Here is a 24,748-nt window from a genome sequence, read left to right as displayed (position 1 = left end):
TCTTGCTAACATTTAGCATGCCTCCAAAATGTCTCCCTCCTTGGTTAGTACTTCTTAAGGTATGAAAAGCTATTTTAATGTTGAAACAAAGAAGAATCATTGTTAAGGTTACTGCAAAAAAGAATCAGTGTGTTCCAGAGCCAAATGGAAAGGACTTTTTTTTTTTTTTTTGCGGTATGCGGGCCTCTCACCGCTGTGGCCTCCCCCATGGTGGAGCACAGGCTCTGGACGCGCAGGCTCAGCGGCCATGGCTCACGGGCCCAGCCGCTCCGCAGCATGTGGGATCTTCCCGGACCGGGGCACGAACCCGCATCCCCTGCATCGGCAGGCGGACTCTCAACCACTGCGCCACCAGGGAAGCCCTGGAAAGGACTTTTGAATGAAATTTCCATTGTATGGAACATGCATTCCATCACCCCAAATACTTTGGTTAATATTTTCCCCTTTTTAAACCTTTTGTAACGTTTCCTTATCCCACTTTATTCGAATTTCGTCCCTTCCAGTAGCTTTCTGTGCTTGAATATGCATCTTCATGAAACAGTTTGCCAATACTAACCGTTTTCTTCTTAGAAAGCAACATGGAGATGAGGAATATCTCCCCGTATTTATATGCTTAATTCCCATTATACAAAATTCTTGTGTATTCCAGTGGCTTTTTTTTTTTTGGCTGGAATAACGTCTTGTTCATTGTGAAGGAGGTTTTACTTGGTTTTAGCTGCCTAGCAGATTTCTGAGGCTTTGTACATTTGGGCCCATTATCTCAAAATTCTTGTGAAGTAGCGATGCTTCTCCCTCCATTTTTACCAAGCTGGTAAAAATTAACCTTCATCTTTAGTTCCAAGATACCCTATCCCCATGCCATTGTTCTTTTAGAGGCTTATCTCAGTTTTCTTCACTTGCAGAGCATATCACGGAGGTCTTTGGGCAGAGACCAGGGGAAGGAGGCCCTTCCCCGCTGTCCTCCGTGGTTAATCCCCTTCTCTTAGTCTGTCATTAATCCAAACAGGTTTAGACCCATCAAGGTTTATCTTCCAGTGGTGCAGAAGTGAATTCTTGCCCCATAGACTGCCCGGGGTTATAGGTTTTAATTCTGCTTTGAGGGCAATATGACAAAGAGAGGAGAGTCTCTGTAGTAGATGAAGTCTTTTTTTTTTTTTTTTGTGACAATTGTATATCTTCTGAATTGTTTTCTTTCTAAATGCTACACACAAGCTTTGAGTTAGGAGAGCAGCGTGTTAAGTGTTTGGCCTTTGTCATACTGTCTGACTTGAAGGCAGAGGGCCTTTTGCACCTTGCCCCATAGTTCCGTTCTTACACGGTTGGAGAGGGGTGGTGGAGGGGAGGAACCTAGCTCTGTCTGTGCGCCAATAACTCCCCCTTAAATTTCAATCTTCTGAAATTTCTCATTTCTCATACCTAGTTACAGGTTCTGGGTGGTGGGCAGAGCGACTTATGTTGTTTATAGTGCTCACTCTTTTGCAGTGGAAAGTTCAGCAAAAACTGATCTGTGTAAGATCAGTCATTTTTCAGTTCAGAGGTTCATTTGGGTTGTAGGATCTTCTCTCTAATCTGCAGATCCTAAAAGCTTATAGAAGAAGAGGAGGAGGATGGGCTTCCCTGGTGGCGCAGTGGTTGAGAGTCCGCCTGCCGATGCAGGGGACACGGGTTCGTGTCCCGGTCCGGGAAGATCCCACATGCCGCGGAGCGGCTGGGCCCGTGAGCCATGGCCGCTGAGCCTGCGCGTCCGGAGCCTGTGCACCACAACGGGAGAGGCTGCAACAGTGAGAGGCCCGCGTACCAAAAAAAAAAAAAAAAGAGCAGGATGAGGGCCGGGAGGAATTACATGTTAGAGTGAAGCTACTGTGGGTGGAAAACATAAGGTAATGAAGAGAAAACACCCCAGGAAACTGAGAGTCAGTTTCATAAAATAATTGAAGACCAAGTGATATTACCAATAACAGCAAATAGACATAGTACTGTTTTTTCTGTTCCAGGCACTATTCCAAGGCCTTGATGCAAATTAACTCGTTTAATCCTTGTAGCTACCTCATGAGGGAAACACTTTTTCCCCCTTTTTCGGAGGAAACTTAAGCATAAAGAAAGTGAATGAATTAAGCCACAGTCCGCAGTTAGTAATTGGAGGATGGGGTATTCAAACTCAAGCAGGCTGACTCCAGAGGGTACACTACCAATTTCTTGGCTCTGTTTAGAATTTTTGGAAACCCAAGCTGTCTGATCTTATAGAATTGCTAAGAAATAGCCTGGATGTATTGCTCATTGTTGTACTTTCACCTCAGAGCAATAGCAGGGCAACTTTGTGTTTATTTCTCTGCTTTAATAAAGGCTGATGCAGTATGTGGAGACATTTTCTTCCCCACGTATGATTTGAGCTTGAGGTGGCTTAAATTGTATAAGTCTACGTACAGCAAGGAAAGAATTACATTCTGCTTTTTCCTTTCTATTTTTTTTTAAATAGATCTTTAAAAATAAATAAATAAATAAAATAGATCTTTATTGGAGTATAATTGCTTCACAATACTGTGTTAGTTTCTGTTGTACGACAAAGTGAATCAGCCATATGCATACATATATCCCCATATCCCGTCCCTCTTGCGTCTCCCTCCCACCCTCCCTATCCTACCCCTCTAGGTGGTCACAAAGCACGGAGCTGATCTCCCTGTGCTATGCAGCTGCTTCCCACTAGCTATCTATTTTACATTTGGTAGTGTATATGTGTCGATGCGACTCTCACTTTCTCCAAGTTTTGGTGAGAAACAAAAGGGCACATCTGTAATGCTTGATACAAACCCAACTTCAGAGTCAGTTCTGTACATGAACTGGGCATTCCATGTTTACGCCCATTTCCTATGCAATTAGGAAAAACAGTTACCTTCTAAATTATACCATGTGTCGTTGTTCCGAGTAAGCATTGGTTCCAGTGGTTTCTTTGAACATTCTGCTTCCAGAATTAGATACCTCATTTGTATATCTTTTGCTTTCCTGCCTTTTGATCATTTTGGACTCTCTCTGTTTACTCCGTTGTTACAAGCAGATTTGAATTTAGTCATGAGAGGAGTTGAAAACGTGGGACCAGAATCATTTTGTGGATTAGCAAGAGAGGGTCTGACACAGGTGTGCAAATATTATCTTTGGGACTTAGGTTCCTTATAAAATTAGCCTGGAGAAATCAATGTAGCTCTTAGAACCAAATGTCTTGCTAGTCGAGAAAACTACTTTTTCTTTTATTTTTTTTTTACCTTGCTACCACACAAAGTCTATTGTCTCTATTATTCATTGACAGCTAGGGCTAGGATCCCACACAGACAGTGGAGTTCATTAATAATTGTATCATCATCTCTCAGCTCAAGGTTATCCCTGTGGGTAGAATGAGAGAACAGAGAGGATTACCATTTTGCCATTTCTATTTCAAAATAGTTTATATTAAATCTTTTCTTTGGGCCAGCCAGTGTTCTCAATTAATGAGCAGTGATCCCAGTGTGGTAGCTCATAGAGAATACATTTTTATGTGCTAGGAGAGCACTGCTAGGGCATCTAGCCATTCCTGAAACCTCATTTTCAATTCCACGAGTAGTAAAATGGGCCACCTCTTTACTCCCTACCTACTTCAGCTTTGCTTCCTGTGGATAAACAAATACAAAATAGTTCTGCTTTGCTCAGACATTTTGGACTTTTAAGGTAAATACCAGATGACCTGTTAGGAAGGGAAGCAGGGCTGATGTGAGGCTTCAGGGAGGGGTGAGGTCTGTGGTGCTGGAGAATGCATATTTAGTGAAATGTCCAGATTTCTGAATGTTACTTCAATTTTTAACATTCAGATCCTAACAGAACAGTTATGGGGACTGGATCTGGCCCCCCAGGCTGCAGAAGCAAGGCCTCTCCTAGCTATAAAATTCTCGGATTTCCTGAGTTATCTGCTAGAACCTCGTGGCAGAATGAACCAAGCAAGAGTTGGAAATAACGAGCTGCACGTTCAGAAGTAGGAAATCAGACTTTGAAATGCAAATACGGGTTTATCATCTTACTGTTCCACGTAGGACTCAAAGAGCAACAGCTATTTAATTTTTATTTGAACCATGTTTGATTTGACGTGTCAGGTAAAGTTCTGGAAATGGACCTTTTTGCTATTCAACCATTCTTCCACACTTGAAAGTAAATATCACTATAAATATAAACACAGTTAAATATGAAATAAATTTTAGTTTATTCGATTATTATCTTTGTGAGCTAATAAAGCTTTAAAATAGAAAAAAGGAAACAGTTATTCAAAGAAAAGAAAAGTTATTAGAGATGAGCACTGGTTCCAGTTACACCTGTGTCATTACCACCTGTGTGGGAAGGCTGGGGGGCGTGCGATCACGTGTAACCTGCCGAGCGCTTTAGTTCTCTCTTATAGCCGATCAGTGTCGTGAACTTAGTGCCCTCTCTAGGTAAGGCTCAAACCCATAAGTGAATAGGCATGAATCCCACGCTTTACATAGGGAGTGTCTTATAGTTGCTATTGGCAATAACAGTATAAAATTGCTGAGAATCAAAATATTGCTAGCCACAAATACTATTTTTCTCCCCCTGCAGAAATCAAAGTAAGTTTATATATAAGACCTAAAATTACTCTTGCTTTCTCATTACCTCCTCCACCCCACTGCCCCTTTTTCATAGACAACGACCCTTTCTTTTTCTTTTTTTGGCCACACAGCACGGCTCATGGGATCTGAGTTCCCTGACCAGGGGTTAAATCCAGCCACAGCAGTGCAAGTGCTGAGTCCGAACCCCTGGACCATCAGGGAGTTCCCGACAGCTATCCTTTCTTTTCACTCTACTGTTTCTCTTTCCAGTGGGGTCCCTACAGGAGCCAGTGTGAGCCAGTTCCAACCTAATGTGAAATATTTCTGTTCTCTTCCTAATTATTAAACACTGTGGGTAAGACCTAGAGTATCTAGTGTTACCCACCGCCCCAGGGAATTACTATTAGACCTGTTACCAGCAGCACCTCATCTCCCCCGGGCAACCGGAGCAAATCCCGGCCAGTTCACAGGGACTCATTTTGGGTTATCCATTTTCTCCTTCAGTGACTTCCTGGCCTTAGACTTTTCTCCGGTCATTAGGATAGACTGTCATCATTCAGTCCACGTCTGGGAATCCTATTAACTGTTCCCTCTTCTGCTGTCCAGATTCGCCTCGTCACTTCTGGTGGTATCACCTAATCTGCTGGCTGCTGAGCGCTGCTGGGATCATCTGCATTCTTGTAGCGCACGAACACTATACTGTCGATGTGATCGTTGCTTATTATATCACAACACGGCTCTTCTGGTGGTACCATTCCATGGCCAATGAAAAGGTGAGAGCGGTGAAATTATCCTTGGAGGATTTCTTTTCTTTAAATGCAGCGGACCCCTTTTCACACAGCGGAGTTTCCAGTAGCTTAATGGGAATAACTGCTGTTGCCGCCTAAACGTGTGGTTTAGGTCAGTTCACTTAAACTTATATGCTCAACCTTATGAGCTCTCCTTTCACTCTTCCATCTTCCTTGACCCACAGATCTGACCACTGACATATCCTGAAAATTTTTCCTCCCGGAGAGCTAGCTCTCCCACCCACTCTTGAGTCTCCAGTCTTACTGGAATTGCAGGCAGAAGATTTGCCTGAGAACTTCTCTGGTGGTCCAGTGGTTAAGACTCCGCGCTTCCAATGCAGGGGGCACAGGCTTGATCTCTGGTTGGGGAACTAAGGTCGCACATGCCACAGGCACGGCCAAAAAGTAAAAAAAAAAAAAAAAAAAAAAAAAAAAAAAAAAGATTCGCCTGAGCCACAGAGAGGGAAAGAGTAGAGGGGGTTGGAAGTGTGGCCAGAGTCCTGTCAGAGTTAGGGGAAAGGAGCAAAGACAAGCATTGCCTTGCGATCCGGATTCTGCTGCTTTCCCTGTTCAGTTACAGCAAATGACAGTTTAATTAAGAAACAAATTAGGATGCAAATTGTGAAAAATATGTCTCATTTTACTTTTTCTCTACCTTTTACAGAACTTGAAGGTCTCTTCACAGACTAATTTCTTGTCTCGAGCATGGTGGTTCCCCATCTTTTATTTTTTTGAGAAAAACGTACAAGGCTCAATTCCTTGCTGCTTCTCCTGGCCACTGTCCTGGCCTCCTGGCTGCTTTAAGTCGTCTTGCAAGAAGTATTCACGGGTTCAGAAGATCGGTGAAGATAATGAAAAATCTACCTGAGGAGCAAAAACAAAGGCATCAGCTCTTAGACCAAAAGAGTTATCGCTGTAACCAAAGGTATAGTTTTGTTTTTGTTTTTATTTTAGGAGAACTGATTGCTAAATGAAGCAGACCAAATTTTGTGCAAATGATTAGAAAGATGAACGAAGTATTACCTTTTGACTGGTTTTTTATTCATCCTGAGAAAGTTATATTCTCCTGCAGCTCTTCATTCATTGGTCACAAGCCCTCAAACTGGGATTTTACTAATGAGCTTGTTAAGGAGATGCCAGAGAACATACTGCTCCTTCCCTCATTCTTTTTCTCCACTAAAGCTCTCTACTTCAGAATTTTTTCAGGAATCTTTTTCCCTCCAAGGTCAAAAGAATTTGTTAATGTTTTAAATAAAAATCTGATATATACGGCCACTGTGTAAATAGAATCACCTAATGTTGAGAGTGATTTTTAGCATTAGGCTTATCAGCGAAGGGGAGATCCATGGGTTGTGAGTGAACTTCAGGTGAACTTTGTTTCTCCTCTGTCAAGGGGAAGGTCAGGGTCAGGTCTGGGAATATGCGCTGCTGCTACCACCCAATGTACTATATCACTTTCACTTTATTTTTTTTTTTTAACTGATAATTTTATAACTTGAAAAAAAAAGATGAACTAAGTAAATATCCAAGTATTTGACACACCCCACAGATTTTACATGTGTGTAAATATTTCATTTTAAGATCTCTATGACAGATATACAGGAGACATGGGGCTGATGCTAACGAGGAGTCCTGCTGTCCACCTGGTAACTTTGCACCTGTACCCCCAGAGCAGTCAACAGTGTAGCACAGGCTGAACACACATAGCTGTATGAACTGATGCTCATGTCCTTGTGGGGAACAAGCCTGTGTTTCTCTCCCAGGTCACGCCCTGTGTGAGATCTGTTTTAGAGCTGCAGATTGGAACTCAGAAATACAGTTGGTCACATTTCACTGAAATCCATTTCTTCCTAGTGACATTGTGCTTTATGGAAAAACCAAGATGGAATCCAAAAGTTTAATGCATCCTTGCCTTTTAGCAAGAGACTCCGTTTCTTACGTACTGGTCCTAAGGACACATACCACAATTGAGTAATTTTACTTTGACCCTAAAATTATACCACGGTGCTGCACTATAATCTACGGTTGGAATTGGTGTGTTAGTCGGTTACAGCTACTCAGTAAAGGGGGATAATAGTTTCTAAAGTTCTTTCAGGTGATGCAAAAAAAAAGAAAAGATGGATTTTTAAAAATCTGACCAGATGTAGTGCATTATTTAATGCTGTTGAATCTTTTGGATAATTCTTGGCTTAATTTCTTTAGACTTCTAGTAACCGTAGGAAAAAATTTAAGGTCACAAAGTCATCAACACTAGTCAGAGAGTGGAGAGGCCAGGGGGGCTGGTAGGAGGCAGTTACATTTATACTGAAGGTGGAAATTTCTCCCCACTTAGAATGAAAAACATCCCTAAATTTGTCATTGTAAACAAGTCGGCCTTGAGTCGGTACACAAAATTGACCTTTAAATTGTTGGAGAGAAGCACAATACAGATCTGTTCAGAAGGGTCATCATCCTTTGGTGCTAAAATTCTGTATATGTTTTCAGTATGGCTCTTTCTCTGTGTAAAAAAGAAACACTAAAAGTTGAATTCGAAGACAGAAAGACAGACTAATCTGGTTATTTACAACAAGAATTGAAACCCTAAACATCCTTGGCAGGCTTTGGAATGCAAGAGGTTTTTCTGGTATTTATTATTAAGTAAGTCAGTAAGAAACATATGTGTAGCTTACCTGCTGTGTTTAGCTATATTTCTACATAATTTTCACTTATTTTCATTTGTTAAATATTGACATCTGCGATAAGACAATGTGTTCTACTTGAAAACACTGATTTTAAATTTCTGCTGTCTAATTGTGACGAAAAGTATCTGATATGGAAGCCTGGGTTTTGCTCTCCTAACATTGGTATATTCCTTGAGCCTCGAATTCAAATAAAACAACCTGATATACCTTAGAGCCTTATTCAGCTGCATCTTAGATAACCCACTCTCCTTCAAATTAAGTAAGGAAAGGTGTTTAAGCTTTAAAAATCATGGAGATCCTTGAAAACAGTATAAACCTTGCATTTTAGTCAAATAATCCTGTTTTTTTTTTTTTCCACATAATACCATCACCTTTTAAAGAACTTTAAAAACATCTATGACCCCATTTGTGGACACTACTGCTCCCGTGTTCTTTACATGTATATGTCATAGCTCTCTAATAAATGCTGTGGAAGCATGTGCTATGAAAATAAGGGGGGTGGGGAATATCAAAGTTTCAAGATGGGAAAATAAGAGAAATAACAAAACCCATTTAGGAAAGCAAACTTCAGTTTCAACCCAACATGCCACTTTGGGATATAAAGCATAAACAATTACTAGACTTACTGTGGTGATCATTTCACAATATATACAAGTAAATCATTATGTTGTATACCTAAAATTAATATAATGTTATATGTCGATTATACCTTGATTAAAAATTCATAATTATGAGCTTGCCTTTTGAAACAATAAATTTTTGGAACTCCTTTTCCTTGCTAATCAATCTATAAGATCTTATCCGTTATCCTTGTTTGAAGCTTTTTCTGTGATTAAGTCCTCGGTGCAGTATTTCTATAATAGTTCCTGTAAATGGTGCCACATTTTTTTCTAAATTCTTTCAAATGAAAATGAATTCCTTTCAGATTCTATTTTTTTGATCTCCTCCACTAGCTCTGAAAATAAAGCCTTCTTACCTACTCGGTTCCACCCAAAGTAATTTAGAATTTGTTATTTAATTTACTGGCATCTTGGGAAACAAGTTTTGCTGTGGAAGGAAGGTGGTTGTGAGTGAGCCCGAGTTTCTAGTCTTGGTTGATGGATGACATTGCAAAGGTTCTTTGCTGTATAGCAGTGCCCCCTTGTGGAAATACCTTATATAACTTGGAACACAAATGCCACTTTTTTTTTTTTTTTTTTTTGCGGTACGCGGGCCTCTCACTGTTGTGGCCTCTCCCATTGCGGAGCACAGGCTCTGGACGCGCAGGCTCAGCGGCCGTGGCTCACAGGCCTAGCCGCTCTGCGGCATGTGGGATCTTCCCGGACCGGGGCACGAACACCTGCATCGGCAGGCGGACTCTCAACCACTGCGCCACCAGGGAAGCCCCAACTGCCACTTTTTAAAGTGTATTTTCGTGTTTTGAAAGGCATTTTAAAAATTATTTTTGTCAATAATCTGAAAGCATCATGCAAAAGGATAATTATTTTCAAGGCATTTTAAACCTTTCCCAAAGGGAAAATGTGCTTAGATCACAGGGGGTTGCAATTCTAATCTTTTGTAAGTTTGATCAAAGAAAACTTGCGGACCGTTTTTACCTCTCACCATCACAATCATTAATGTCTCCCTTTATAACTGCCTATTCTTTGTTTACTTTGAAACATCAGGTTGGCTGTCTTTCTTATGTGATTTTTTTATTTACATGCTAGAACTCATGCAGTTTCTTTTTCACTCGAGAGTTCACATCTTGTTCCTTGAATATTTTGAACATTTCTTTTAAAATTCTTTTATAAAATTTTTTTGTTTTGCACTGTAAAACTGATTAAAAGTTTAAGCTGGTCTTAACACACTCACTTCTGTAGTGTAAGGAAGTATGAGAAGGAATTTCTTAATAACTGAGTTTACATGGTTAAATCAAGCATATTATATATAGTTAATATGCCCTGTGTTAAAGGCTTTTCTATTTGTATGTATAGAGTCCTTTTTTTAATGTCATTGTGTTGCAATAATTTAACTCCTTTGACTTACTTGCTAAAAATATTTCTTCTATTTAAGAAGTGCTCTTGACTTCAATACCTAAACACTGAAAATCATGTCAAAAGGTACCCAAAGATAAGTTTTTATACAGATACACACCTTATAAGTTGTGATTTATTTTATGATTCATTTATCTAAATATGTTGTGTTCTGAATGAATCATGAATGAGAATAGTTCTTTATTGTGGAATTATTTAAAACTGTCCTTTAAAAGAAAAAGAAGAAACTATAAACATAAGTTAATCTAGTTGCCAAGTTGGAATTCATTATTTAATTTACCTCCTATGCAATGATTAATGCTGCAAAATGTGTGGTTATGTTAGAGTATATCCACAAAAGAAATATTATTACAAGGTTTGAGAAGTAGCCAATTACATCTTTTGGAAATTTACTGTACTGTTTCAATGTGTTAAGTGCCTTGTTGTAAAGTAAAATTTTAAGTCTAGAATTCATTATTTTCCTGACATATTTTTCATTATCATATATACTGTATATTATTGTAATAGTTTTATTAAATGCTTAAGTTTTAATTAAATATGTAAATTTCAGAAGCTCTTTTCCCCTACCCACCAGTACCTTAATCATTGGTCTATCATATGGGATTTGAATTCAGGTTCTTTTTTTAAAAGGGGAAAATTATCTTAGTTTAGAAATATGTTTTCCATGCTTGTGCATTTGTGTTTATAAAAACATTTCAGGAGGAATTTAAGAGTGTAACTATAGTTTGTACTTCAAAAAGCCATTTTACATTTACATTTTAAGTGCCTAATTGTTAGTTAAAACTAATTTATGTTTCTATTCTAAAGAGAATATGTCTACTTGGTTTCTAATCTCTTTGGCTTTGCTTAAAAAAATAAAAGAGCAAGGGCCTATACTTTGTATTTACCCAATAAACCACCATGACATCGACAGTCTTTTCAAAATTAGTATTACTGTTTTTTTAATTAATAAAACTGTTTTCTTTAAAGATTTGTAAAAAATATTTAGTTTTAAGTAGTTATTAGAACCACAAGAGGGTTATTTTCTTCAAGCACTGTTTTTTTGTTTTGTTTTTTTTGCTGTATGCGGGCCTCTCACTGTTGTGGCCTCTCCCGTTGCGGAGCACAGGCTCCCAACACGCAGGGTCAGCGGCCATGGCTCACGGGCCCAGCCGCTTCACGGCATGTGGGATCTTCCCGGACCTTCCCGGACCGGGGCACGAACCCGTGTCCCCTGCATCAGCAGGCGGACCCTCAAACACTGCGCCACCAGGGAAGCCCTAAGCACTGTTTTTTAAATAAGCTGATAACCTTCAAGTAATGGCACACTAAATAAACTGGAATGTGTTATTTTACCCGCCCTTGGATTTAAGGTGAGAAATAATTCACACCAATATAAGGTCACTCGTGGAGAAGGTTAAAGTCAGTTACGAGTTCCATGATTCTCATTCTCATTGTTCACAGAGGAGCAAATATCATTAATTCTTCAAGGAAAGCATTCTCTCTGTCACTCAGTTGTGAAAGAAATGTCATCCTCTTCCTTCACAAAGGGGCACCAGGGTATGTCCTCAACCAGACTTTAGTAGTCATTGCAGCAGTAGATCGCTGTAAGTTGTTTTTGGACCCCCTGAGAAAAAATGAAAGCATGACCCTCAAAGACAAATTTAGTAAAAGAAACTCAGTGGGATGAGGGGACAAGGATAAGATAATATGGTTCAAAGATCAAGTTGTTGGATAATCCAAGTTTCTTTGGATTATCTGGAAATGATAGAGGATAAATCACAATAGTCTTTCTGCCACCTCCACCCAGGTCTTGGATGAAAAGTTTGTCCCATCCTCCTGTTTGAAACAATGGCTTGCTGATTTTTCTGGCCAGAGCCTCAAAGACTGCCCTTATTATCGCCAATGCATTATACAAACCTTGACACATAACATTTCATTTCTTCTAATAAAATATGTAAGAATATCAGAAGCATAAGCTAGATTACTCACCGACATGTTAGAACAAGAGTGGATACTGTGTGTCTATACAATGCATATTCAATACAATACGTGGCAGGTTGTAATGAGGCATCTCATTTTACTGTTTTTATGCTTGACATACACTCTTGAATCTTCACAAAACCCCACGAGGTAGGCAAGGAAGGAGTTGGTGACCCCATTTTGTGAGATGAAAGAACTCGGAAGTATTAGGGCTGGAACCTGAATTTTGTTTTCTCTGTTTTGCTACCTTCCTGTGATAATTACTGTGGTCACCATCACTGTTCAGAGGTTTTGCTGTTGTCACTGTTGTTGCTTGTTTTTTAGGGGAGTTTATTCCCTTATCAGCCAGTTAGTTTGTTGAGAGGGCAGCTGGTCGTTGGAACAGGTTCTTTGTCAAATGCTACCGATTTTTCCTGTAATTGGAATTTACTACATTTCAGAGGGGAGAAAAGTCAATTCTTCTAGTGCAAAATGGCCTTGAAGCAAAAGAATCCCTAAGTGTTTGAGCTTTCAACTTTGTTAGAATAAAGCTAACTCGTTGCAAGTATCACTTATAGGATAGTAGGTAATCATGTACATAAGCCTTACACAAGTTGGTGGGGTGGGGGGGGGGGCGGACCAAGGTGCATAAGGTTTTATCTCTAAATGTGACTCTCTCAGGGATTATTCCCAAGGGAATGTCAAAAGGCGGGAGAGATACAATGACCCGTTTTCAAAGGATAGCAAAGCTCTGAGGAAATGGAATGGAGTCTTGGGACACACTGTAGTCTGGATTGATTCTGGGCTCCCCAAGGGACCAAAGTGAAGCTATAGGATTGTTTGGTCCTGGTGTGAACTGGTGAGTTCTCTGTGCTAAAAATCTGTCCAACCTGTGCCCTTGCTTCTGATCAAGTTTCTGGGCACGCTTTACTTCAGTTCTTATATCCAAGAAGTTATCTCTCTTTCTTCCTAAGTTCCTTAAATCATGTGTTTATTTGGGTAAAGAAAAAAGAAGCCACTACTCTTGAGAAGCTACCATGGATCAGGCGCTGCTCCTTGGTTTCCTCTTGTTTAAAGCCAGGTGAATCTCATTATGCTCTTTTTTACACTTGAGGGAACTCCAGACTCAGATAGCTAAATATAGTACAGGGAGCCCCGCTGGCTGATTGGCACACAATTGCCCAAAGCCCATAATTTTCCCACCATATTAATGGGATGGAAGAATCACCTGCCGTGGGAAGAATGCAGGAGAGGAAGAATTGCCTCTTCCAGAAATCTTTGGACAGCCAAGTTTTGTGCTGTTGAGAGCAAAGTTATGGAGGGCTGGAGCTTGAGCCTGTAAGATTCTTTGACCCACGTTCAGCAGATTTCCTGTCTCCACCTTCACTCTAGTCCTCTCATCTATAAATATGCTCTTTCCTCTTTATATCCTCATGCCCTATTACTGACGTGTGATGAAGAGGGCAAAACCCAGGTGCCCCGTCATTCCTCTCCTGTCATCACACACCTGCCTCTGGCAGATGGCAGGGGCTCTGGGTCTGCGAGGAGACTGAGCCCCCAGAGCACACACCCCAGGTCCCCAAGCACACAGGGTTTTGCAGGGAGGAAGTGATACTTTTGAACATATTTTGTATTACATCTGGTTAGTTTCCCAGTCCATGGGTTGAAGGGAATGTTTACATTTGACACCAGGGGAAAGACATTTCCCTGATGTCTACGTGGGTTTAAGCCGTTTTAACAAAATACCATAAACTGGGTGGCTTAAACGAAAACGTTTACTTTCTCACAGTTCTGGAGGTCGGGAAGTCCGAGGCCAGGGTGCCAGCATGGTCGGGTTCTGGTGAGGGCCCTCTTCCTGGTTTCCTCCCCTGTGGGACCGGTGGAGGAGTGAGAGCTCTAGTGTCTTTCTCTTCTTCTAAGGACACTAATCTCATCACCCTCCTGACCTCCTCTAAACCCAATTACCTCCCAAAGACAACCTCCCATACAATCCCCTGGGGGTTAGGGTTTCAACTAATGGATTTTCACCGGTACACAAACATCATGTAGTCCGCAACACCTGGGTTTTTTTATTTTATACAAATACATCTTTTAAAAGCAAAGTGCACTTTTTTGTGCAAGATCTTAAGCTCTTTGGGTCCCGTGGCTTTTGGGAATCTGTGAGCCTGTCTCTGCAAGGCACTTTCCCACTGCTTCGGTAAACGGTGCCCTCTGTCCCAGTCAGGCTGCTCTCCTCCCGGTCCTCTGTGCTGCAGCACCCAGTCCAACCACGTGAGGTGCTTCCCCCAACCAGACTGTCACCTGTGTACCCAGGAAGGCAGTGTGACATGGTGGCCCTGTGCTCTCTGGGTCTGAATCTCGGTTCTTCCAGTGCTGGCTGGATGTGGAAGACGTCAAACAAGTTGCCTAACCTCTGTGCCTCGGTTTCTTTATCAGTGGGATGGAAATAATCATAGTCCATGTCTCACAGAATTGTTGGGAAGACTAAAGATGTTGTTATGAGATACACATTCGGTTAAGTGTTAGCCAAATTCAGTTAAATATTTTAGGTACCATAGTTCTAGCTCTGAGATTATTTACATATCACATCTTGCTTGTCCTGATAGTTCAGCTGAAGTCTCATCTCCTGAAAACTTTACCTCACTTCTCTGAATCTGAGTTCCTCCCTAAAAGATACATACAAACTAATTGTCAAAATGTGAGATACACTCACTGATGTAAGATTTTAAAAAATATGTCCTGTTAACATACCAAATTTCCTTAAGAGAAGGAAATGTCTTACTATTCATTCCAGTGTCTAATAAAGTTCTTATCACATATAGCAAATATTTGTTGAATGAGTTTTTTTAAATATCATCTTTTGTGTTTGGAATATTAACAGAATTTATGAGGCTTCGATGAAAAGGAAATTGCCCGTCATGCCTCTAAATAATTTGCTTTAAAATAATTGAAGCACTTATCAAATCATCAGATGTTTATAATTTAAATGTTTCATTAGCCATCATATTATATGTATTTTATGAGATTTTAGCCAAAAATATGGATAGAAAAATAAAGGCTGAAGTGGAAAATCCAAAGACTTTGGACTCAGCCCCTAGGTTTAATTCCTAAGCAAGTTACTTTACCTTTCTGAATCATCATGTCCGTCCCTTCTGTAAAATGAGAGTGAAGAAACCTACCTCCCAGTGTCATGGTGAGGATTGGAGATAATGTTTAGTAAAGCACTTGATACTACCTGACTCATTAATATATATTCAATCTAATCAGAAAATAAATTCATGGGATTTTAAAACTTTTAAATTTTATTGGAAGGAATTTTAGAATTTTTAAATTGCAAGGATTTAGAATTTTCTACTTAATACAAGATACATATGTTTGTCACACTGTACAAGCTTTTGGATTTCAGTTGAGAACAATGTCAGGTGTTTAAGCTTATGTTTCCAAAGCCTCCACTCTGCCTCTTCCCCACATTTTGTACACTAATCAGATGCATGAATTGTTTTGCTGTATCTCTCCAGAAACATCCAGAAAAATGAGTGATGAATTGCTAGTGTGGAAACAGTTTTTTCTAATGCAGAAGGACAATTCATTCAAAGAGGTAAACTGCGGCTTGCCCTTGACCATTGAGTTAAGGGTGATTATCCCGGTCATAAATAGCTACAGCTGGTCCATCACAGTGGGGTTATCTGTTTGGTGCAATGTTGAACTACCAACAAAGTTACTAGATTTCACCAGAAACTAATCTAGCGAGCTGACTTTTGAATGACCTGCCTATATATTGGGGGAACACCAGAGTTTGGGCAAGTGCCAAAAGGTCTTAAGATTAAAGAGAGTTAAGCTCAAAAGCAGAAAAAGTTGTTAAAGACTGTTTTGCTATACGACAGCCTTTCCAAGAGAAGTGTTGAGAAATCTGCTTCTGGAGCTATTTAAAATGAATTGTCCAAACAGAAAAATTCACAAAAATATGAGAATTAGCCAATATACTCTTTTTTAAAAAATTTATTTATTTTTGGCTGCATTGGGTCTTCGTTGCTGTGCGCGGGCTTTCTCTAGTTGCGGCGAACAGGGCCTACTCTTTGTTGCGGTACGCGGGCTTCTCATCACAGTGGCTTCTCTTGTTGTGGAGCATGGCCTCTAGTCGCTTGGGCTTCAGTAGCTGTGGCATGCAGGCTCTAGAGCGGAGGCTCAGTAGTTGTGGTTCACGGGCTCCAGAGGGCAGGCTCAGTAGTTGTGGTGCACAGGCTTAGTTGCTCCGCGGCAAGTGGGATCTTCCCAGACCAGGCCTCAAACCCGTGTCCCCTGCATTGGCAGGCGGATTCTTAACCACTGCACCCCCAGGGAAGCCCAACCAATACACTCTTAACTAACGGGTCAAGGAAGAAGTCACAAGGGAGATTTGAAAATACTTTGAGACAAATGACAATGAAAAAAAAACACCAAAATGTATGGGATACAGTGGTGCTGAGAGGGAAATTTATAATTATAAATACATACATTACAAAGAAAGATTTCAAATCAATAACCTACCTGTAGTTCTTAAGGAACTGGAGAAAGAGAAGCAAACTACACCCAAAGTTAGCAGATGGAAAAAAATAAAAGTTAAAGTAGATATAGAGAATAGAAAAACAACAGAGAAATCAATGAAGCCAAAAGTTGCTTCTTGGAAAAGACCAACAGAATTGACAAACATTTAGCTAGATTGACTAAGGAAGAAGAGAAAGGAGGCTCAAATTACTAAAGTCAGAATGGAAGTGGGGACATTACTACTTGATTTTATAGAAATAAAGCATTTATAAAAGACTATGAATAATTGTAAGCAGACAGATTGGATAACTTAGATGAAATGGACAAATTTCTAGAAGCACAAAGCCAGCCAGTACTGAATCTTGAAGAAACAGAAAATCTAAATAAACCTTTAATAATGAGAATTGAATTAGCAATCAGAAATCTCCCAACAAAGAATAACCCTGGACCAGATGGCTACACTGGTGAATTCTACCAAATATTTAAAGAATCAACACCAGTCTTTCTCAGTCTCTTCCAGAAAATCGAAGAGAATACTTCCTAACTCATTCTGTGAGGCCAGAATTACCCTGACACCAAAGCCAAACAAAGGCACTATGAGAAAAGAAAACTTCACACCAATATCCCTTATGAATATTGACACAAAAAGAAACAAAATATTAGCAAAACCAAATTCAGCAGCATATTAGAAGGATTATACACCATGACCAAGTGGGATTAATTCCTAGAATGCAAGGATGATTCAATACATGAAAATCAATAAATATAATACACTACTTTAACAGAGTGAAGGGGGAAAATAACATCATTTCAATTGATACAGAAAAAGCATTTGACAAAATTTAACACCCTTTCATGATAAAAAAAAGAAAACCTCAATAAACTAGGAATAAAAGGAAACTACTTCAACATAATAAATGGTATATATGAAAAACCCACTGCTAACATCACACAATGCTTTTCCTCTAAGATCAGGTAAAAGACAAGGATGCCTGCTTTCATCACTTTAGCATAATATTGGAAGTTCTAGCCAGAATAATAAGACAAGAAAAAGCATCCAAATTGAAAAGGAAGAAGTAAAATTAACTCTGTTCAAAGATGATACGATCTTATATGTAGAAAACCCCAAAGATTCCACACACAAACTATATTTAGCTCAAATAAATGACTTCAGCAAAGTTGCAGGATACAAAGTCAAAAGACAAAAATCAGTCACACTTCTATATACTAACAATGAACAATCTAAAAAGGAAATTTAGAAAACAATTTGATTTACAATAGCATCAAAAAGAAAAAAATAGGAATAAATTTATCCAAGGAGGTGAAAGATTTGTATACTAAAAAGTATAAAACATTACTGAAAGAAATTAAAGAAGATCTAAATGGGAAGACATTCCATGCTCATGGATTGGAAGACTTAATATTAAGATGATAATACTACACAGAGCAGCCTACAGATTCAATGCAATCTATATTAAAATTTCAATGGTGTTTTTTGCAGAAAAAGAAGAGCCCATCCATAGGTTCATATGAAGTCCCGAGGGACCAAAACAATAGCAAAACTTTTGTAGCCAAATTGTCCATATAGCCAAATTTGCCAGAATAGCCAAAACAATCTTGAAAGGAGAAATAGTTGGAAACCTCAAGCTTCCTAATTTTAAAACTTCCTATAAAGTACAATAGTCAAAACACTGGTACTGGCAAAAGGATGAACATACAGACCAATGGAACAGAATGGAGAGCCCAACAATAAACCCTTGCATTTCTGGTCAATTTTTGGCAGAGGTTCCAAGAGCATTCAGTGGGGGAAAAGACAAGTGTTCATAGTCCTAGAAAAACTGGATATCCACATGCAGAAGAATGGAGCTGGACCTTTAGCATATAGCACACACAAAACTTAACTTGAAAAGTGAATCAAGACCTAAATTTAAGAGCTAAAACTATAAAACTCTTAGAACAAAACAGTTCTAAGTGAAAATCTTCAGGACCTTGGATTAGACTGTGTTTTCTTAAGCATGACACCAAAAGCACAGGCAATAAAAGAAAAAAAAATTACATAAATTGGACTTAATCAAAATTAAAAACCTTTGTGCATCGAAGAACAATGTCAAGAGAGTGAAAAGACAATCACAAAATGGGAGAAAGTATTTGCAAATCATAATATATCTGATAAGGGATAAGCATTCAGAATGTATAAAGAACTCCTACAACTCAAAAACAACAAAACACCCCAATTCAAAAATAGGCAAAGGACTTGAATAGACATTTCTTTAAAGAATATATACAAACGGCACATAAATATATACAATGAAAGCACATGAAAGGAATCTCAGCATCATTAGTCATTAGAAAAATGTAAATCAAAGCCACAATGGGATACCACTTCATACTCATTAGGATGGCTACTATGAAAAAATAAAAAGAACAACAAAATAACAAGTGTTGGTAAGGATATAGGAAATTGGAGCCCTCATCATTGCTGGTAGGAAAGTTAAAACTGGTACAGCTACTGTAGAAAAAGTTTGGTGATTCCTCAAAAAGTTGAACATGGGGTTACTATATGATTCAGCATTCCATCCCTAGATAGATACCTGAAAGAACTGAAAGCAGGGGCTCAATCAGATATTCATATACCAATGTTCATCACAGCATTATTCACAAGAGCCAAACGTGGAAACAACCCAAATGTCCATCGACGGATGAATGGATAAACAAAATCATACAGATGACCCCTAACTTATGATGGTTCAATTTAAGATTTTTTGACTTTACAATGGTGCAAAAGTGATATGCCTTCAGCAGAAACCATACACTGAATTTTGAATTTTGATCTTTTCCTGGGCTAGCGACATGTTACAGTACTCTCTGGAGACACTGGGCAGCAGGAAGCAGCTGCAGCTCTCAGGCAGCCACGCAATCGCAGGGGTAAGCAACCGATACGTGTACAACCATTCAGTATCAGAGAACCTTTCTGCTTTTCACTTTCAGTACAGTAGTCAAAAAATTACATGATTTTGCCCAACTGTAGGCTAATGTAAGTGTTCTGAGCATGTTCAATGTAGGTTAGGCTGAGCTATGATGTTTGGTAGGTTAAGTATATTAAATGCACTTTCGACTTAACAGTGTTTTCAACTTAGGATGGGCTTATGGTGTATCAAGATGTAACCCCATCATAAGGAGAGGAAGATCTATACAATGGAATATTATTCAGCCATAAAAAGGAATTTAATTCTGAGATGTGCTACAACATGGATGAATCTTCAAAACATTATGCTAAGCAAAATAAGCCAGAACAAATATTGTATGAATCCACTTATATGAAGTATCTAGAATAGGCACTTCAGAGAGACAGAAAGTAGAATAGAAGTTACCAGGGGTTGGGGGAGATAGGGAGTTATTGTTTAATGGGTACAGAGTTTCTGTTTGGGATTGAAAAAGCTCTGGAAATAGATAGTGATGGTAGTTATACATCATTGTGAATGTCCTTAGTGCCACCGAATTGTAAACTAAAAATGGTTAAAATGGTAAATTTTATGTTATGTAAATTTTACCACAATAAATAAAAACAAGCCCCTCCATATTTATTCCAGCATAATTTTAATAGAAATTGGAAATAACCTAGATATTTGTTGACAGAGGATTGGGCTAACATTGTGACATGCCTGCATGGATTTCTTAATAGTCTTGCTTTCACCTCTGCCCCTTTACAGAGCAGCCAAAATGATTCTATTAAAACATCAGCGTTAAATGAGAAGAGTAGGTTAGTGAACTAAATGCATAGTATGATGCCATTTATGGGGCGGCGGGGGAAATCTATATAAGTGTAAAAGAAATCTGAGAGGAGATATATCATACTTTTAACAGAGGCTATCTCCAGGTGGTAGAAAGACAAAGTGCATGCATGCGAGTGTGTGTGTGTGTGTGTGTGTGTGTGTGTGTGTGTTGTGTGTACTTTGTTCTATGTAGCAACAGCCTTAGTACCAGTTCTGTTTCTTGGTATTTATCTTACTGAAAAAATCCAAAATGTATATATCACATTATTGTTCATAATAGCAAAAAAATTGAAAATAGCCTGTGTTGACAATAGCATATCTGTCAGATAAATTTTGAAATATTCCTAAACAATGAACTAGACTTTTAAAAGTCCAGAAGTCAACAAATAATGGCCTGCAGAATAAGTCCAGCTGTTGTCTTTTTTTTTTTATAAATAAAGTTTTACTGAAATATGGCCATGACCATTTATTTACATATTGTCTATGGCTACTTTCCTGCTCCCATGGCTCAACTGTACTGTTGTGACAGAGACCAAATTGCTGGCAAACCTAAAATATTTACTATTTGGCCCTTTTTGGAAAAAGTTGCTGAATCCTTGGGCTAGAATATAGTAATTAAAAATGATTTGTGGGAGAAAAACATGGAAAATGTTAATGATACATATATATAATATACATATCCATGGTTATAAATTAAACTATTTATAAAGATTAAAGATACCATAGATATATGTGTAAAACGGCTGGAAGGATACGTACAGAAATGTTATAAATTACTTCTGGGTGGAAAAAAATAAAAAGGTGATTATTATTTCCTCTTTTACAGTTTCTTGCATTTTCAAATTTTCTACAAAAACTATGTATTGCTATTTTTTGAATCAGAATAAAAAATCAACTTTCAAATATCTGGTTTGCTTTCCTACAGGAAAGAGTAGGTCATCTTTCAAAGGGCCAAGCATGCTTACCGCCACCAGGAAGTAAAAACCCTATGCTTTGCTGAGGCAAACAGGTTATACTTTACCTTGTAAATGCACTTTATTTTTTCAGATTGTATTGACTAAGTATGTTATTAATCAGGGTCCAAGTTCAAGGTCCTGACAATCTACTTAAGAAGGTGAATCTTAGGGACTGGAGGTATTTTAGAATCCTTGTGTTAAGCTCCCTCATTTTACTATGAAGAAAAAGTCCGAAAGGTTAACAACTTGTCCCTGTTAGATCTGGGCAGACTCCCATTTGGTTTCCACGCTGAGTTCTGCAAAATAAATGGAAGTAAATGAGGGAGAAGAAAGGAACATGGATTCCAGCAATGCTTCGGCTTACATAAAAATCAAAGTCAGGAGTCCGTAACCATTATGGCCAGGCTAATTAAAGTAAGTGTATGTTTTTTTTTTAGAGGAATGTTACTCTAACCATTTTCCCTTCTATCCTTCTTTATTTACATACTAAACTACTAGTCACTGTTGTTACAATAACAATATATCACATAACTGTTACTGTGGGCATACATTTCACAATAGGTAACTAAGTCTTCTTACTTCACCATGTCTTTTCCTTCTAAGATATTGGATTTTATTCTATTTTATTTATTTATTTATTATTTTATTTTTATTTATTTATTTTTTTGCGGTACGCAGGCCTCTCACTGCTGTGGCCTCTCCCGTTGCGGAGCACAGGCTCCGGACGCGCAGGCTCAGCGGCCATGCGTCACGGGCCCAGCCGCTCCGTGGCATGTGGGATCTTCCCGGACCGGGACACGAACCCGTGTCCCCTGCATCGGCAGGCGGACTCTCAACCACTGCGCCACCAGGGAAGTCCTTGGATTTTATTTTTTTAATTTGTTCTACTGAGGTAAAATTTACCTTGAGTGAAATGCACAGTTCAGTTTTGACAAATGCGTATGCTCAAGTAACTAACACCCCAATCAAGACATAAAACATTCCCACCACCTGGGAAAAATGTCTCATGTCCCTTCCCAGTCAGTCTTGTCCTCTGTCCTGATTTATATCACCATGAGTTAGTTGTGCCTTTCTAGAACTTATAAATGCAGTTCTTCAGTATGTAGTCTTTTGGGTCTCGCTTCTTTACTCAGCATAATGTTTTTTTTGAGAATCATCATGCTGTGGGGTGTATGATAACTTATTCCTTTTCATTGCTGACCAGTCGTCTATTTTACAAATATATCACAGTTTCCTTCCTCCTCTTCTTTTGTTGAAGGACACCTGGATAGTTTCCAGTTTGGGCATTAAACAAAAAATTTCTTCTAATCCTGGAACCTCTTTGTCCAAATAAAAAGTTTTGAGAATTGGACTTTGTTACTTTGGAGATGCTGCCTTCCACCGATATGTTTCAGGGTCCTTCTTCCCTTCATCTCTTCTCCAGGAAAATCATAATACATTCAACTGGAGAAGAATGATATGGGTAATATTGAAGATGGGCAAGTTTATTTGTTCATCACACAAGTCCTAAAGGCTGAATATAGAAAACAAGTTAATATCTTGGCCAGTCTCACAATCTAATTTTGGAAAGGGCAGGTAAAGCTGCAAGGGGTGAAAACGTGAGACAATACGGCCAACCCATAGAGTTAAAAGCATTGTCAGGGCCCAAAGGTAATTATTACAATTACAGCTTGCACTTATCAAGCCTGAGCTAAATGCCAGACATTGTGCTAATTACTCCATCCAGTCTTTATGCTTCATGTAGGCACATTTGTTATCCCAATTTCATGTAGGGTACGTGGACGCTCAGAGAGTACATAAGGAAGTACCTAACACTATATGTAGAAGACACTCAAAGGAGTATATATGAAGCAAATCATAGGAATTTAAAGGAAATGAAGGGGTTAATTTTTAAATGGCTAGTGGAGTTGTGCCACTAAATAAATAATTAGCATTTCAACTTTCTCTTCTCATTAGCATTTTGCAAACTCTTCTTAAGCCATAAGCCCTCTCTGTTCATGCTCACTGACTCTGGATGGATATACTGTGTAGCATTCACCTCCCAGGGAATTACCAGCCAGCTGGACAATTGTAGTTTTACAAACAGAGTAATTTAACACCTCTCTCTTTTAACACCACTCTTTTTTTAAAAAAATTTTCTATGTATTTTTTTTTTTGGCTGCGTTGGGTCTTCGTTGCTGCGTGCGGGCTTTCTCTAGTTGCGGCAAGAGACCTGCGGGCTTCTGTAGTTGTGGCATGCGGGTTCAGTAGTTATGGCTTACAGGCTTAGTTGCTCTGCGGCATGTGGGATCTTCCTGGACCAGAGCTGGAACCCGCATTCCCTGTATTGGCAGGTGGATTCTTAACCGCTGCGCCACCAGGGAAGCCCAACACCACTCTTGATAACAAAATAATAGTACAGATATTTTGGATATCTGTACTATTTGTACTGTTACCAACAATTCTGTTGTCTGTACTGTTACTAACAATTCTGGCTGAAATCCATGTACAGCAAGAAGGATTCCAGTGAGAAAGCAAGTGGTTTAAAATTATCTTTGGGGATTCAATTTTAAAATGTTTTCCTTAATGCCCTTCTTGTCCTCCTTTCCCTCTCTCCCCAGCCCAAAGATCTTTTAGTATTCTCTTCCTTTACTGCTACTGATTATTATATTATTCATCTATTTAAAACAGGAAGGATGGAGCAGAAAGTATTCCGTTTTCTGGCAAGAAAGCCCTGAATATCATTTGGGGAAATTCATCCCTAAGAAGCACTGAATGAGCTATGTGGTGTCATGTTTAAAATAGTTTATCCATAGTATGTATTATGAACAATGTAGCTTCCTCTATTAGTTTGCAAGGGCTGCCATAACAAAGCACTACAGACTTATTTCCTCACAGTTCTGGAGGCTAGAACTCTTAAGATCAAGGTGTTGGTAAGGCTGGTCTCTTCTGAGGACTCTCTCCCTGTCTTGTAGATGGCCATCTTCTCCCTGTGTTTTCATGTTGGCTTCCCTGTGTCTGTCCATGTCCTAATCTCTTCTTCTTAAAAAGACACCAGTGATATTGGATTACAGTCCACTTATATGACCTCATTTTACTTTACCTCTTTAAAGACCCTATCTCCAAACAGTTTCATTCTAGGTACTGGGGGTTAGGACTTCAACATATGAATTTTGGGGGAACACAACTCAGCCTATAATACTTCCTATCTGCATCACAGAGCTGTTAGCCTAAATAAGAGAATTACTTAGGAGAACAATGTGAATGTAATTATATCCTGTATAAGAGGGTGTCTGTTAAGGTCGTTAAATTAGTCACATGGTCAACTATTTTAAAATCATTTGTGAATTTAAGTTGCTTGTAAGGAAAGATGTTAGTGGCTACTATTTTGGAGAACAGGCTATGAAGAGAATCAGATGATATATTGAAGATCATCTGTGCAAACAAGTGGTAAAATTTTTTAAATTCTCTAAATTGAAAAAAAATGAGA

The 24,748-nt window shown here is 39.0% G+C and overlaps 1 protein-coding gene across 11 annotated transcripts in view; it reads left to right on the top strand.

The window, feature by feature from the left end:
* SGMS2 (sphingomyelin synthase 2) overlaps window positions 1-24,748 on the top strand; it is a 113,974-nt gene that overhangs the window by 75,300 nt on the left and 13,926 nt on the right. For 9 of the 11 annotated variants that reach the window (XM_073804999.1, XM_019927784.3, XM_073805001.1 and 6 more), the window contains 2 exons: window positions 5,190-5,356; window positions 6,036-11,009. In XM_073804999.1, the coding sequence (XP_073661100.1) occupies window positions 5,190-5,356; window positions 6,036-6,239 (371 nt within the window). In that variant the 3' untranslated portion in view covers window positions 6,240-11,009. Of the gene's footprint in view, window positions 1-5,189; window positions 5,357-6,035; window positions 11,010-15,544; window positions 19,219-24,748 lie in introns of those variants that run through there. The other 2 variants (XR_002174884.3, XR_002174883.3) reach the window with 2 other exon arrangements.

This window comes from Tursiops truncatus, chromosome 5 (assembly GCF_011762595.2).
Source record: "Tursiops truncatus isolate mTurTru1 chromosome 5, mTurTru1.mat.Y, whole genome shotgun sequence".
In the NCBI taxonomy this organism is placed as follows: Eukaryota; Metazoa; Chordata; class Mammalia; order Artiodactyla; family Delphinidae; genus Tursiops; species Tursiops truncatus.
The sequence above is the reverse complement of the archived record's forward strand: the minus strand, read 5'-3'. Positions and strand labels throughout refer to the sequence as shown.